At 43.7% G+C, this 14,785-nt stretch overlaps 1 protein-coding gene across 4 annotated transcripts in view; it reads right to left on the reverse strand.

Moving 5' to 3' along the window:
• Positions 1 to 2,427: 2,427 nt before the first annotated feature.
• The window catches only part of LOC141065428 (uncharacterized), a 62,311-nt gene continuing 49,953 nt past the window's right edge, over positions 2,428 to 14,785 (reverse strand). For 2 of the 4 annotated variants that reach the window (XM_073557924.1, XM_073557922.1), the window contains 4 exons: positions 6,046 to 6,237; positions 5,782 to 5,946; positions 4,896 to 5,019; positions 2,428 to 4,016 (listed from right to left, as the gene is read on the reverse strand). In XM_073557924.1, the coding sequence (XP_073414025.1) occupies positions 2,599 to 4,016; positions 4,896 to 5,019; positions 5,782 to 5,946; positions 6,046 to 6,237 (1,899 nt within the window). In that variant the 3' untranslated portion in view covers positions 2,428 to 2,598. The remainder of the gene's footprint in view (positions 4,017 to 4,895; positions 5,020 to 5,781; positions 5,947 to 6,045; positions 6,238 to 14,785) is intronic. The other 2 variants (XM_073557923.1, XM_073557925.1) reach the window with 2 other exon arrangements.

Consider the following 14,785-nt stretch of genomic DNA (forward strand, 5'->3'; position numbering starts at 1 on the left):
GGACCTGTTCAGACTGGAGGAGCAGGGACAGATAAAGAACCGCAGGAAGCGGAACGAGGGTAGAGCAGAACCGCAAGGTTGCGGATCGGAGAGCAGAACAGAGTCGCTGGTTGCAGTGCAGCGAGCTGAACCGCAAGGAGTGCGGAGCAAAGGCAGAAAGCGCAGGAGTGCGGAGCAAAGGCAGAAAGCGCAGGAGTGCGGAGCAAAGACAGAAGCGCAGGAGTGTGGAGCAAAGACAGAAGCGCAGGAGTGGGGAGCAAAGGCAGATCCACAGGAGTGGGGAGCAAAGGCAGAACCGCAGGAGTGCAGAGCAAAGGCAGAACCGCAGAACAAGGAACGAGGGCAGGACAGACGGAGAGGACACAAGGATAGACACAGCAGGGAAAGGCTACAGATAAGGATACAACGGACACAGAAATGGGACAGAGTACAGACAAGGTCAGGTACAGGAACAAGAACTAAGGATGAAGGCCTGGGTAATCTGCCCCCAGGGTGGCGGACTAAGCAAGAAACACTGGTAAAGACCAAGGTATGAAAGCACAGTAATAGATCTGGGTATTAGACCCCCAGAGAAGGCAGAAAACAGGACAGGACCTGGCAGCTCAGCAGCAAGACACTGACTGAGGGAAATGGTTGCTCAGGCAGTCTCCAATGGGTGGAGCTGCCTTAAGTACTTGAGGCCTCTTAACAATTGGCAGAAGGCACCTTAGGAAGGTGCACACTGACTCAATAAGAGCCAGAGTGTCAGCGCCACCGCCCTATGCACACAGCCAGAAAGCATGCAGACAGCAGGCACCCAGCATGGAGCTGGCAGAAGACAGAACTCACCGCATGGCCCGTAGTAAGTTGGTGTGTAAGGCAGGTGGGGGATGGGAGGCAATGCAGTGATGCCGGTAGGGTTGTTACACAAATAGGATGATATTAGAAGTTCATATGTACTGTAGCACTGCTGCAAGCAAAGTCTCATGGGCGAGGCTCACACTGGGGAATGTTGATCAGAAGACAGTTCACAACAGGGCTGACAGTCTCAGAATAAGAGGCCCGGAAACAGTGCAGAGCTGAGAGTCCAGAACAGTCAAATATACTGGCACTGAATACCAACAAGATTAGCTGACGCGGGCCAAGCTTACATGTACTAAGCAGGCAGGCTGAAGCAGATGCAGAGACACAGAAACACAGCTTGAAGCAGGAGCACCACTAAGCGCTGGGAAGGATTGCTGGAGGGGCTGAACCGGATTCTCTGGAGAGGATCAGTCTCTTGCAGCACAAAGCCAAAAATTCAAGCAGAATACACAAGCATGGACAGAAAGGGTGTAACCAGAGTTATAAGACAGGGAAGGCAGATCACGAGCAGAAGCGAGGCAGCAGACGCCATCTTGGAAAAGGGCAAAAAGCACCACAGATTAGAAACAAAATAATTGAGGTCTACCAGCCTGGAAAAGGTTATAAAGCTATTTCTAAAGCTTTGGGACTCCAGCGAACCACCTTAATAGCCATCATCCACAAATGGCAAAAACTTGAAACTGTGGTGAAACTTACCAGGAGTGGCAGGCTGACCAAAATTACCCTAAGAGTGCAGCGATGACTCATCCAAGAGGTCACAAAAGACCCCACAACAACATCCAAATTACTGCAGGCCTCACTTGCCTCAGTTAAAGTCAGTGTTCGTGACTTCAATATATGAAAGAAACCAGACAAAAATGGTCCGCATGCCAGAGTTCCAAGACAAAAACCACTGCTGAGCAATAAGAACATAAAGGCTCATCTCAGTTTTGCCAGAAAACATCTTGAGGATCCCCTAGACTTTTGGGAAAACACTCTGTGGAGTGACGAGAAAAAAGTTGTACTGTTTGGAAGGTGGAAGTCCCACTATGTAAGTCCCATTACATCTGGCATAAAAGTAACACATTTCAGAAAAGGAAAATCACACCAACAGTAAAATATAGTGGTGGTAGCGTGATGGTCTGAGGCTGTTTTGTTGCTTAAGGACCTGGAAGACTTGCTGTGGTAAATGGAACCATGAATTCTGCGGTCTTCCAAAAAATCCTGAAGAAGAATGTCTTGTTATTTGTTTGTGATATCAAGCTGAAGCTCAGTTGGGTTATGCAGCAGGACAATGATCCAAAGCACCCCAGCAAGTCCACTTCTGAATGGCCTAAGAAAAACAAAATTAAGACTTTGAAGTGGCCTAGTCAAAGTCCTGACCTTTATCCAATTGAGGTGCTGTGGCATGACCTTTAAAACACTCAGAAACCCTCCAATGTGGCTGAATTACAACAATTCTGCAAAGATGAGCGGCCAAAATGCCTCCAGAGCGATGTAAAAGACTCATTGCCAGTTATCCCAAAAGCTTGATTGCAGTTGTTGATGCTAAAGGCGGGGCAACCAGTTATTAGGTTTAGGAGGAAAACAATTTTCACACCACTGTAACTGTTACTACGGTATTTTAATGGGGCAAAAATTCAGATTACGAAGTCTTTCTTAGTGGTCAACCAATGTAATGTATACACTTTTTTTTTTACTAGAAAATTTAAAAAAAAAAGGATATATTCTTTGTAAAACCTGAAAAAAAATGTTATAAATATATGTAAAAATGTTTCATACTAAACAGCTCCCCCCCTGTGTGCGACTTCTCTGATGACTATGAAGTTTGTCTTTGCTAATAAAGCATTTTCCACATTCGGAGCATGAGTACGGCTTCTCTACTGTGTAACTTCTCTGCTGTTTCACCTGAAAGGATTCTTTTAAAGAAACATTTTCCACACTCTGAACATGAATTTTCTTATGTCTGAGAAGACTTGATTCATATATAAAAGAGATCCCACATTCACTACATGTAAATGGATTCTTGCCAGTGTGATCTCTTTGATGAGAACTTAGGAGGGCCTCAGTACTAAAACATTTTCCACATTCTGAGCATGAATACGGCTTTTCTTCTGTGTGCATTTTCACATGAGTCATAAGATTTAATTTACTTATAAAGAGTTTTCCACATTCTGAACAAGTATAAGCATTTCCTGTGTGAATTCTCTCATGTGCAGTAAGACTTGATTTACCTCTGAAAACTTTCTGACACTTTGAACATGAATACGGCTTCTCTCCTGTGTGAATAGTCATATGAGAAATAATATTTGATTTTTCTTTAAAACATTTCCCACATTCTGAACATGAATACGGCTTCTCTCCTGTATGAATTTTCTCATGTGTCATAAGACATGATTTATGTGTAAAACTTTTCTGACATACTGAACATGAATACGGCTTCTCTCCTGTGTGAATTCTGTTATGTGTAACAAGACGTGATTTTTTAGTAAAACACTTTCCACATTCTGAACATGAATATGGCTTTTCTTTCGTGTGAACCCTCTTATGATTATTAAAAGTTGATTTATGTAAAAAACATTTCCCACATTCTGAACATGAATACGGCTTTATACCTGTGTGAATTCTCATATGTTTAACAAGATATGATTTTATAATAAAACATTTCCCACATTCTGAACATGAATACGGCTTCTCTCCTGTGTGAATTCTCATATGTTTAACAAGATATGATTTTATAATAAAACATTTTCCACATTCTGAACATGAAAATGGCCTTTCTCCTGTGTGATGAATTCTCTGATGCCTGAGAAAAAGAACTTTAACAGAAAAACATTTTTCACATTCTGAACATGAATATGGCATCTGAATTTTGTGTCTTTTCTCATGTAAAAAAAGATTTGATTTGTTTTTAAAATTCTTCCCACATTCTGAACATGAGTACGGCTTCTCTCCTGTATGTATTCTCTGATGTCCAGTAAGATGATATTGGTCTGAAAAGCATTTCCTACATTCTGAACATGAATACGGCTTCTCTCTTGTGTGACTTCTCTTATATTTAACAAGATGTTCTCGATGTGCATTAAGGGTAATGAGGTTTTCTCTTGAGGACTGACACAGGATATCTTCTTCTTTTACATTATATTCTAGAGATAACACAGCATTTTTTCCAGGATGATCAATTGCATTTTCTGCTAGAAGTAAAAATAGATTTCATTATTTTTTTCAGTCACAGCTTTAAACACAAAGGCCCATCCATGTCCCACCTCTAATCCAGGATGGGGAGTGTAGAAGAAATGTTAAGGAATACAATACACATTACGGAAATCCCCCGATCACCGGGACACAGAAGATGCAGAATATGGGATCCTCCAATGGCTTCAATATCCCCAGAAACTGTGTTTGAGAAGGTCTCAACCATCAGGGGTAGAACAGAGGAGACCCAGGGATTTCCACACCACGTCCCAGAGCAAACCTGTCCCTCTTTCATGATCATCAGTGCACATTCAGACAGGCGAAATCATGTTACAACCAAATAAGGCTAGTTTCACACTAGCGTCTTTTTGCGCTGCGCCTTGTGCGCATACCAAACGCATCATGCGCTTTGCATGCGTTTGCTGTTTTTTGCGCATGTGATTTAACCAGTTTGTCACCATGTAAACTGAAAAAAAGCATGCAATTTTAAACGCAAGCGTGTGCATGTCCTAGCGAACGCGTGCGTTCCCATAGACTGTAATGCTGTCTTTCTGCGCATTCGTTTTTTCAGACAGGTCGGATGGACCAAAAATGCAACAGGTTGTGTCTTGTGCGCCTAGGCGCACTCTACAAGAAAACGCATGCGCACGAAAATGCATACGAATGCGTGCATGCGCTAGACCATGCGCACCCGTTAAATATAGGGGAGCAATGCCCATGTGCACGATAGCGCACAAGGCGCAGCGCTAAAAAGTGCAAGTGTGAAACCAGCCTAATAAATATACTAACAGGTAATTACAGACACAGTAGTGAGGTTGTATATCTGCCAGTGCGGACCACGGAAAAGGCCACAAAAAATGATTGAGGTCTCCTCTTACCTGCTGATACAAGAGGCCGGTGCTCCTCCACCACAACGTCCTTATACTGATCCCAGTGTCCTTCTACATAATCCCACTCCTCCACGGAGAAATAGAGAGCGACGTCCTGACACCGGAGAGGAACCTGACAACCAACGAGAGAGACATCACCCAGAATCCTCCAGTGTATACTGTATAATCTCCCAGCAGTCTCCTCTCATCACCCAGAATCCTCCAGTGTATACTGTATAATCTCCCAGCAGTCTCCTCATCACCCAGAATCCTCCAGTGTATACTGTATAATCTCCCAGCAGTCTCCTCTCATCACCCAGAATCCTCCAGTGTATACTGTATAATCTCCCAGCAGTCTCCTCTCATCACCCAGAATCCTCCAGTGTACACTGTATAATCTCCCAGCAGTCTCCTCTCATCACCCAGAATCCTCCAGTGTACACTGTATAATCCCCCAGCAGTCTCCTCTCATCATCCAGAATCCTCCAGTGTACACTGTATAATCCCCCAGCAGTCTCCTCTCATCATCCAGAATCCTCCAGTGTATACTGTATAATCTCCCAGCAGTCTCCTCTCATCACCCAGAATCCTCCAGTGTATACAGTATAATCTCCCAGCAGTCTCCTCTCCTCTCCTCTCATCACCCAGAATCCTCCAGTGTACACTGTATAATCTCCCAGCAGTCTCCTCTCCTCTCATCACCCAGAATCCTCCAGTGTATACTGTATAATATCCCAGCAGTCTCCTCTCATCATCCAGAATCCTCCAGTGTATACTGTATAATCTCCCAGCAGTCTCCTCTCATCACCCGGAATCCTCCAGTGTACACTGTATAATCTCCCAGCAGTCACCTCTCATCTCCCAGAATCCCCCAGTGCAGTCTCCCAGCAGTCACCTCTCCGGTCAGCAGCTCGGTGATCTTGTTGGCCAGTTCTAGGACCTTCTTCTCTGGTGTCGGGCAGTGCAGGGGTTCTGTGATGGGGCTCTGGATCTTGCTCCGTCCTCCGGACATACAGGGGGTCACACGGTCCCCGGACGTCGTCTTCACCACCGTGTGCTCCTGTGTACAGTGACAGACGCCGATCACCACAGATTCTATCCATCTTTTCAGTCCTGTTCTATTAATAGAGATCAGAGTGATCTCATGGGAGACTCTCACCTTTCCCTTTAACAAGTCGATTATCTCCAGGGCGAGGAGTAATACTCTTGCCGTCATGTTGCTTTTGTCCTGGTCGATCCTCGTTGGGTCATTTTTCCTCCTGACGTCCTGGTCCTGATCCTTCTGTCCTTCCATGTACTCCCACTCCTCCATGGAGAAATAGACAGCGGCATCCTGACACCTGACAGGAACCTGACAGACAGACAGTTAGGTGCAGAAATCATTGGCCAGGGACGAGTCCTCGTGATTTCAGCTCTGCAGGTCGCTAGTTCGGATGTAAAATGAAACAACTGAGATGAAACTGAAGAAGCGGAGATTGTCAGGGTTAATTACAGGAAAGGAACACAAATCTCCCGTGAAACGTTCAGGGATTGCAGCCATCTTTCTACAAATCCTCCTCATTTCAGGGGCTCAAAAGTAACTGGACAAACTATTTCCTGTAAATAAAAAAAGTCATTTATAATCCTTTGTAGAGAATCCTTGGTAGCAATGACAGCCTGAAGTCTGGAGGCCATGGACATCACCAACACTGGTCTTCTCCTCTGTGAGGCTTTGCAGCCTTTCCTACAGGGACTTCAGTGGTCACTTGTTTGTGGCTCTTTCTGCCTTCAGCCTGTGAAATGCGGCTCGATGGGGCTGAGATCTGGTGACGACTCGATCATTGGAGAATACTCCACTTCTTTTTCGCAGGATGTTTTGTATAATTTTCCATCTGTCCTGTGAAGCGCCGTCCAATCAACCTTTCTGCATTTGGTTGGATCTGAGCACCAATCATCATCATTAAACATTCGTGCCCCGGGGTCATCGGAAGCCATGCATGCCTGCGCCATCACTCTGCCTCCACCATGTGAAGAAAACTGATAGTCCGCCCGCCTTAGGGTGTGGAGAATTTACATCCACGCGCAGACCAAGTCGGAGCAGTTGAAGTAGATACAATGAGGTACAAGTGGTGACTCATGGTCACCATGAGCAAGACGTATGTGGATGTGTAGGTCCTGCCACTAGTATCTAATCTGCACTACTGCCATTTATTTGGAGCATTTTTTAAATGGCTACATAAAAGGAATGTTTTATACTTGGGACAAAGTCTCTTATCACTGATCTGATCACCACTTGTACCTCATCCATGTGTTACAGTTGATGTGCTGTGGTTTGGATCACAAGACGTTCCAAGCCTTCTCCATACTTTCTTATTCCAATCATTCTGGAATAGGTTGATCTTCGTTTTATCTGCCCAAAGAATGCTGTCAAAGAACCAGCGGCTTCTTCAGATGTTTCTGGGCAAAGTCTAATCTGACCTTTCGATTTTTAGTGATGATTAAAGGATTGCACCTTGTGGGCAAAAGCCTTGGAAAGCGTCGCAGTTCTGGAGTCAGGTGCGCTCTTGCTGGCCTTTGGAAATCTGGGGGAGTTGGGGTAAAACACTTCCACTGAGATCTCCTTTAACCGAATTATGTGGGTTCACAGCAATAGCGCCTGAATGTAAATCCCATACCTGAAATCAGGAAAGATGTATATTTTTGTACCGTGTTAGCCAGTAGATAGAAAAATATTCAGAATTGAGAGTCCTCAGTGGTTGATACCTTTTAATGGCTAACTGAAAAGATGGTGACACATTGCAGCTTTCGAGACTCCTCAGGTCTCTTCATCAGGCATTGACTAATGCAAAATCTGAAGAATCACATATATATGCACAACACAGCACAGAAAAAATACAATAGATGAGACAAGTGACGTGAAGCAGAATTATCATTATGGGAGAGGGAGAAACATAAATATTGGACCAGTTCATAGATAAGGAGTCCGGATGTTTTATTGTCCTCTGATTGGGGTCTCCTAATGTGTTGTGATGCCCCCACAAGGTCTTCGGAGCAAACTCCTTAATTGATGTAAAAAGACATAAATCCATGCGACACATTCATTCCAGCACTGAGAGTGTCAAAGGTCGTCATAAATTTATACTCACAGACTCTTCTCTCTCTCTGAGATGTGACGTTACCTTTCAATACCAGTAATTTCATATCCAAGTGATCAGGCATACAAAAATGTTTTTCCACAGGTAGATCCATTCTTTTTTTCTCTTATTGTGTGACGATCAGCATTTATCCTTGTTCTAAGCTTTTGCCCTGTCTCCCCCACATACAGACCCCCAGTTGGACATTTAGTACAAATAATTAAGTACACCACGTTAGAGTAATGCAGCTGAAAGCATCTGGGATCTTGTAGTCCTGATGTGAATTGGGGATCTTTAATCGTGTCCGTGGTCATTATGAGTGGACAAATCAGTCCGACATTTTACCTGCTTAATTGACGATTAACGAGGGAAAAGCCCAAGCAACCCAATAAAGAGTTTATAAGATAACTGTCCAATTACTTTTGGTCCCTTGAAAAAGAGGAAACTACAGTGGGATGTAATAGTCTGGCCACACCCTGGTCAAAATTAGTCTTATTGCGAAGTTATAGATGACATAATCTAAAAGGTCTAAAGTTAAAGATGACGCGTCTCCTTTTTATTTTAGGTAAAAATAAATATATATTTTATCTGTTACGTTCTAAAAATTACAAAAAAGAAAATGGGCCAATGCAAAAGTTTGGGCACCCTGCATGGTTGGTACCTCATCCTTTTTGTAAGTATAACAGCTTGTAAATACTTTTTGTAGCCAGACAAGAGTTTTTCAGTTCTTCTGAGGGATTTTCATCCATCCTTCCTCGGAGATTTCCTCCAGTTTTGTGACATTCCTGGGCGTCTTCCATCCTCTACTATTTTGAGGTCTAGCCACAGATTTTCAATTATGTTCAGATCAGGGGACTGGGAGGGCCATTGTAAATCCTTCAGCTTGTGCCTTTTATAGGTCGTCTATTGTGTATTTTGCCTTGTGTTTAGAACTATTCTCCATTTGTAGAAGCCATTCTCTTCCTCTTTTCACCTTCAGCTTTTTATAGATGGTGTTACGTTTTCATCAAGATTTTGTTGAAATTTCATTGAATCCATTCTTCCCTCTACCCGTGAAATTTTCCCCGTGCCATTGGCTGCAACTCAACCCCAAAGCACGTTTGATCCTCCCCCATGCTTAATGATTGGCGAGATGTTCTTTTCCTAAAATTCTCTGCCCTTTTTTCTCCACACATACTTTTCATCATTGTGGCCAAAGAGTTCTATTTTTTCCTCATCGGTCCACAGGACTTGTTTCCCAAATGCACCAGGCTTGTTCAGAAGTTTTTCTACATACTTCTAAAGCTGCATTTTATGTTGAGGTCACTGGAAAGGTTTCTTTTGGATGATTCTTCCATGAAAGCCAAATTTGTGCAGGTGTATCTGAACAGTAGAACAATGTACCACAACTCCAGTTAGCTAAATCTTTCTGAAAGTCTTTTGCAGTCAAGCGGGGTCTGATTTGCCTCTCTAGCAATCCTACGAGCAGCACTCATTGAAATTTTGCTTGGTCTTCCAGACCTTATGTTGACCTCCACTGTTCCTGTTAACTGCCATGTCCTTATTACATTTCGAACTGAGGCAACTCGTAAATACTTTGCTATCTTCTTTTAGCCTTCTCCTGCTTTGTGGGCCTCCATCATTTCCAGAGTGCTCGGCGGTTGCTTAGAAGAACCCATATCTGTTTTTAGCACAAGGTTAGAGGAGGCTGGGATTTTATAAAGCTGGGAAATTTACATCACCCGGCCTTTCCTAACAATGATGGTGAACAAGCCATAACCCTAACAGGCTAATTAAGATCTCAAACCTTGGTTATGCATCTGCCAATTTTCATTATTTTTAAAATGTAAAAGATGAAAATATATTGATATTTTTGCCTAAAATACAAAGGAAATGTGTACTCTAACTGTAGGCCTTTTAGAGATCATTGCACCTTTCACTTGCTCAACTGTTCACAATAACAGTAATTTTGACCAGGGGTGCCTAAACTTTTAAATGTCACTGTACATATTACAGAGCTATAATTCCTGAACCCTTCCTCCAATTAGGATGTGAGTCCCCTCAACTTAACCCCTTTACCCCCGGTGGTTTGCACGTTAATGACCGGGCCAATGTTTACAATTCTGACCACTGTCCCTTATCTTGGCGATTCTGAGAATGTTTTCCATGACATATTGTACTTCATGTTAGTGGTAACATTGCTTCAATATGACTTGAGTTTATTTGTGAAAAATATGGAAATTTGGCAAAAATTTTGAAAACTAGGCAACTTTTAAAATTTAAATTGTCATGCCCTTAAATCACAGAGATATGTCACATGAAATGGTTACTAAATAACATTTCCCACATGTTTTCTTTACATCAGCACAATTTTGGAACCAACTTTTTTTGTTAGGAAGTTATAAGGGTTAAAAGTTGACCAGCGATTTCTCATTTTTCCAACACAATCATTTTTTTTTTTTTAGGGACCACCTCACATTTGAAGTCACTTTGAGGGGTCTATATGATAGAAGATACCGAAAAGTGACAGCATTCTAAAAACTGCACCCCTCAAGGTGCTCAAAACCACATTCAAGAAGTTTATTAACCCTTCAGGTGCTTCACAGGAATTTTTGGAATGTGGAAACAAAATTAATATTTATCTTATTTCACAAAAAATTTACTTCAGATCCAAATTTTTATTTCTGATAAGGGTAACAGGAAAAAATTAACCGCAAAATTTGTTGTGTAATTTCTCCTGAGCACGCCGATACCCCACATGAGGGAGAAAATCACTGTTCGGGCGCACGGCAGGGCTCGGAAGGGGAGGAGCGCTTTTTTAATGCAAAATTTCCTGGAACCATTCGCGGACGCCATGTCCCGTTTGGAGAGCCCCTGATGGGCCTAAACAGTGGAAACCCCCCACAAGTGACCCCATTTTGGAATCTAGATCCCTTGAGGAATGTATTTAGATGTGTGGCGAGCACCTTTAATCCCCAGGTGCTGCACAGAAGTTTATAACCGTGAAAATAATAAAATCATGTTTTACCGCAAACATGTTATTTTGGCCCCAAAATTTCCATTTTCATAAGGGTAACAGGAGAAATTGCACCATACAATTTGTTGTGCAATTTCTCCTTAGTACGCAGATACCCCGTATGTTGGGGAATACTATTTTGAGGCACAATGCAAAGCTCGGAAGGGAAGGAGCGCCAGATTTTCCTGTTATGGTTTGCAGGTACCATGACCCACTGGGAGAGCCCATGAGGCACCAGAACAGCAGAACCCCCCGTAAGTGACCCCAATGTACAAACGACACCTCTCAATGAATTCATCTAGGGGTGCAGTGATCATATTGACACCATGGGTGTGTCAGAGTTTTATACCATTGGGCAATGAAGAAAAAATAACTACATTTTTACTACCAAAATTTTGTCTTAGCCAAAGATTTTATATTTTCACACAAGTGGGTAAAAATAGCAACAAAATTTGTCCAATTTCTACTCAACGTGCCAATACCCCATATGTGGCTGTAACAATTATATGGGTACTACGGAATCTGATTGCGTGGGATAATACGACTGAGACCAAAGTTGAAGCAAATAAGTATATTTAACAAGTGTAACAAAACTAACAGAGCACTTCCTGCAATAGTAACGAAAACACAGCTCAATATAGAAATGTCCAGAGTAACTGATGAGCGGGGCGCGACCGCTAATATAACCAGTCCAACAGTAATACAACGCAGGTGTGTACAAGGCACTAAACGTAGGAGTCCGGCAGAAAGTGTACGAGTAAGTACACCGCATTTAGTGAGGCAGTCCAGCGATATTAAGAAGGAGCACGCACACAGCACTGAGTAGAAGTCCAGCAATCATATGGGTGGAAATGCACACGGCACTTATACGTGGAAGTCCAGCTTTTTACAGGAGTGGCATTAACCAGAGAAGGTCACTGTGTGTACCTTTTGGGCTGTAGGTCCCGCACAGCAGCCCACACAAACACAGACCTAGAGGAGAAGATGATGTCAGGATTCCTTACTGGCCACAGCAGTTTCAGGGCTGAATAGCTCCAAAATGAAGTCCAGGCAGTAGTTAAGCACAGACAGCATCAAGGAGACGCCCAGAGGGCTGTAGGTAGCAGAACGAGGAGAGGCAGAGCACCGAGTAATGAGCAGCAGCAGGGAGTCCACCAGTTGACAGGCAGGAGCTCAGGAGCCAACAGCAACAGAATACTCGGGCAAAGAGGAACACCCGACCGGGACTTAAATAATCAGGAGAGGCAGGAAGTTCCATGACAGGGCGAGATACAAGACTCCATCTTGGATAAGGGCGAACAGGCACAAAGGAAAGTCTGGAATCCTTACATTACTCCCACCTCAGAAGAGGCCTCAGGATGATCCAGGACCTGGCTTTTCAGGATATTTCTGATGGAATAGTGTAGTCTTTTGAGGAGCACAGATACTGCTCACCAGCTCCCAAGAGTTTTCCTCAAATATCCTTGCCACTTGATGAGGTACTGCAGTTGATTCCTGCGGATCCTAGAGTCCAGTATCTTCTCCACAACAAACTGTTCTTGTCCGTCCACCAACACAGGCTGAGGAAGAGGCGGAATACAACCCTGAAAAGTATTCAGAGACATTGGTTTTAATAGTGAGACATGAAGCACAGGATGCACCTTCAAGGTCCTTGGTAACTTCAGACAACAAGAACTCACGATCCCAGAGATCTTGAAAGGACGGATTGATTTTTGTCCCAGTTTCTGTGATGGAACTTTCAATCTCAAGTTTTTTGTGGATAACCACACAGAATCCCATACCTTGACCATAGGTGCAGACCTCCGAAACCTATCGGCAGATCTCTTATATCGCTCCTGTGCCGTTGATAGTGAATCCTTCAGGGTTTCCAGGTTCTGTCTCATTGCCGCCAACCTCTCATTAACTGTAGGCACCGATGCATCGATCAGGGATCTGGGAAGAATACTGAGATGATAACCCAGGTTGGCAAAGAAGGGTGTTACCTTAGGCTACTTTCACACTTGAGTTTTTTTGCTGCTCGTTTTTTGCGCACACAAACGCATGAAAAAAATGCATCATGCGTTTGTGTGCTTTTTTTGCTGGTTTTGGTGTTTTTTAAAAAAACGCATGCCTTTTTTGCGCATACGTGCGCGTTACAATGCACACGTATGTGCACCCATAGACTTTAATGGGTGTTTTGCTGTAAAAAAACGCATTGTGTGCGCATGCTTTTTTTTGGGAAAGTCGGAAGCACAAAAAATGCAACAGGATGCATTGTGCGCCTGAGCGCACACTGCAAAAAACCGCATGCGCATACAAACGTGTACGTGCGCATATGTATGCGCACCCATGTTTAAGTATAGAGGAAAAAACGCAAGTGTGAAACCAGCCTTAGTAGATGAACTCTGAGTTGCTGTAACAAAACTCTGCTAGAGGAAGCAACTCCAACCAGACATCCTGCAAATGGCTGATATAGCATCGAAGATACTGTTCCAGAGTTTGATTAGTCCGCTCCATCTGCCCATTAGTCTGAGGATGATACGCAGAAGACAGACAAACAATAACACCAATTACAGAACAGAATCCCTTCCAGAACCTGGACGTAAACTGCACTCCCCGACCAGAGATGATTTTGTCCGGCACTCCATGCAGCCGGAACACATTCTGGTTGACCAGATCTACAGTCTACTTGGCAGAGGGAAGACCAGAACAAGGGATGAAGTGGGCAGCTTTAGTAAGGCGATCTACCACCACCAGAATAAAATTCTTTCCCTCAGAGGTGGACAATTCTACTATAAAGTCCATTGAAATAGACACCCCCCCCCCCCCCCCCCCAAGAGCGAGAGGGGATGGGCAGTGGTTGTAACAATCCAGTAGGTGATACACCAGGAGTCTTAAAGCATGCACATACCTCAAAAGAGAGAACGTAGCTCTTCAAGTCTTTCAAACAGGTGGGCCACCAAAAAAAGACAGCTGAGGAACTCCAGTGTCTTCTGTGCCCCCTATGACCAGGGGTCATGGACAAACTTGAGGACCTGCAGCTTTAAAGCCTCCGGAACGTATAAACATTGATCCCGGACCCACATATCGTTTTTGAGAACTAAGCTCACATCAGCAGTCGGGTTGGCAAAAAATGGGTCTGTGTCATAGGCCTTCTTAATGGTCTTCCATAAGTCCTTATTCTGAATGACCCTGACAAAGTGGCATCAGACAAGATGGTCTTAGACGGGGTCCCAGATACGGAATCCGTGGCATGGATTCGGGACAAAGCATCCGCTTTCCCATTACATTACCCTGGATGGTACTACATGATAAAATTAAATTGGTTCAAAAATAGACTCCAGCGAGCCTGCTGTGGAGAAAGACATCTAGCAGATCTAAGAAATTCCAGATTGCGATAATCCGTGAGCCCAATAACTTGTTGTGCTCCCCCCTGCAGATGGTGCCTCCATTCCTTAAATGCCGCAATAATGGCTGGAAGCTCTATATCTCCCAAATCATAGTTCTTCTCTGCAGCGGAAAGTCTGTGGGAAAAAAAAGCACATGGATGTAACAGACCCTTGTCTCCTGTTCTCTGTGCGAGCATGGCCCCCCAGAGCACAATCCGAAGCGTTCACTTCCAAAATGAAAGGATGTGCTGGATTATGGTGAATCAGTACCGGTGCAGAAGTAAAGCAGGACTTAAGACAACCAAAGGCTTCCTGAGCCTGTGCGGACCACAAGAAAGTTTTTTCCTTCTTGGTTAGTTGCGTAATGGGTCAAACAATCTCAGAGAAATTACTAATAAATCGTCTATATAAGTTCGCAAATCC

Source organism: Dendrobates tinctorius, unplaced genomic scaffold, assembly GCF_039654945.1.
Source record: "Dendrobates tinctorius isolate UK_male_01 unplaced genomic scaffold, ASM3965494v1 ptg000251l, whole genome shotgun sequence".
Taxonomy (NCBI): domain Eukaryota; kingdom Metazoa; phylum Chordata; class Amphibia; order Anura; family Dendrobatidae; genus Dendrobates; species Dendrobates tinctorius.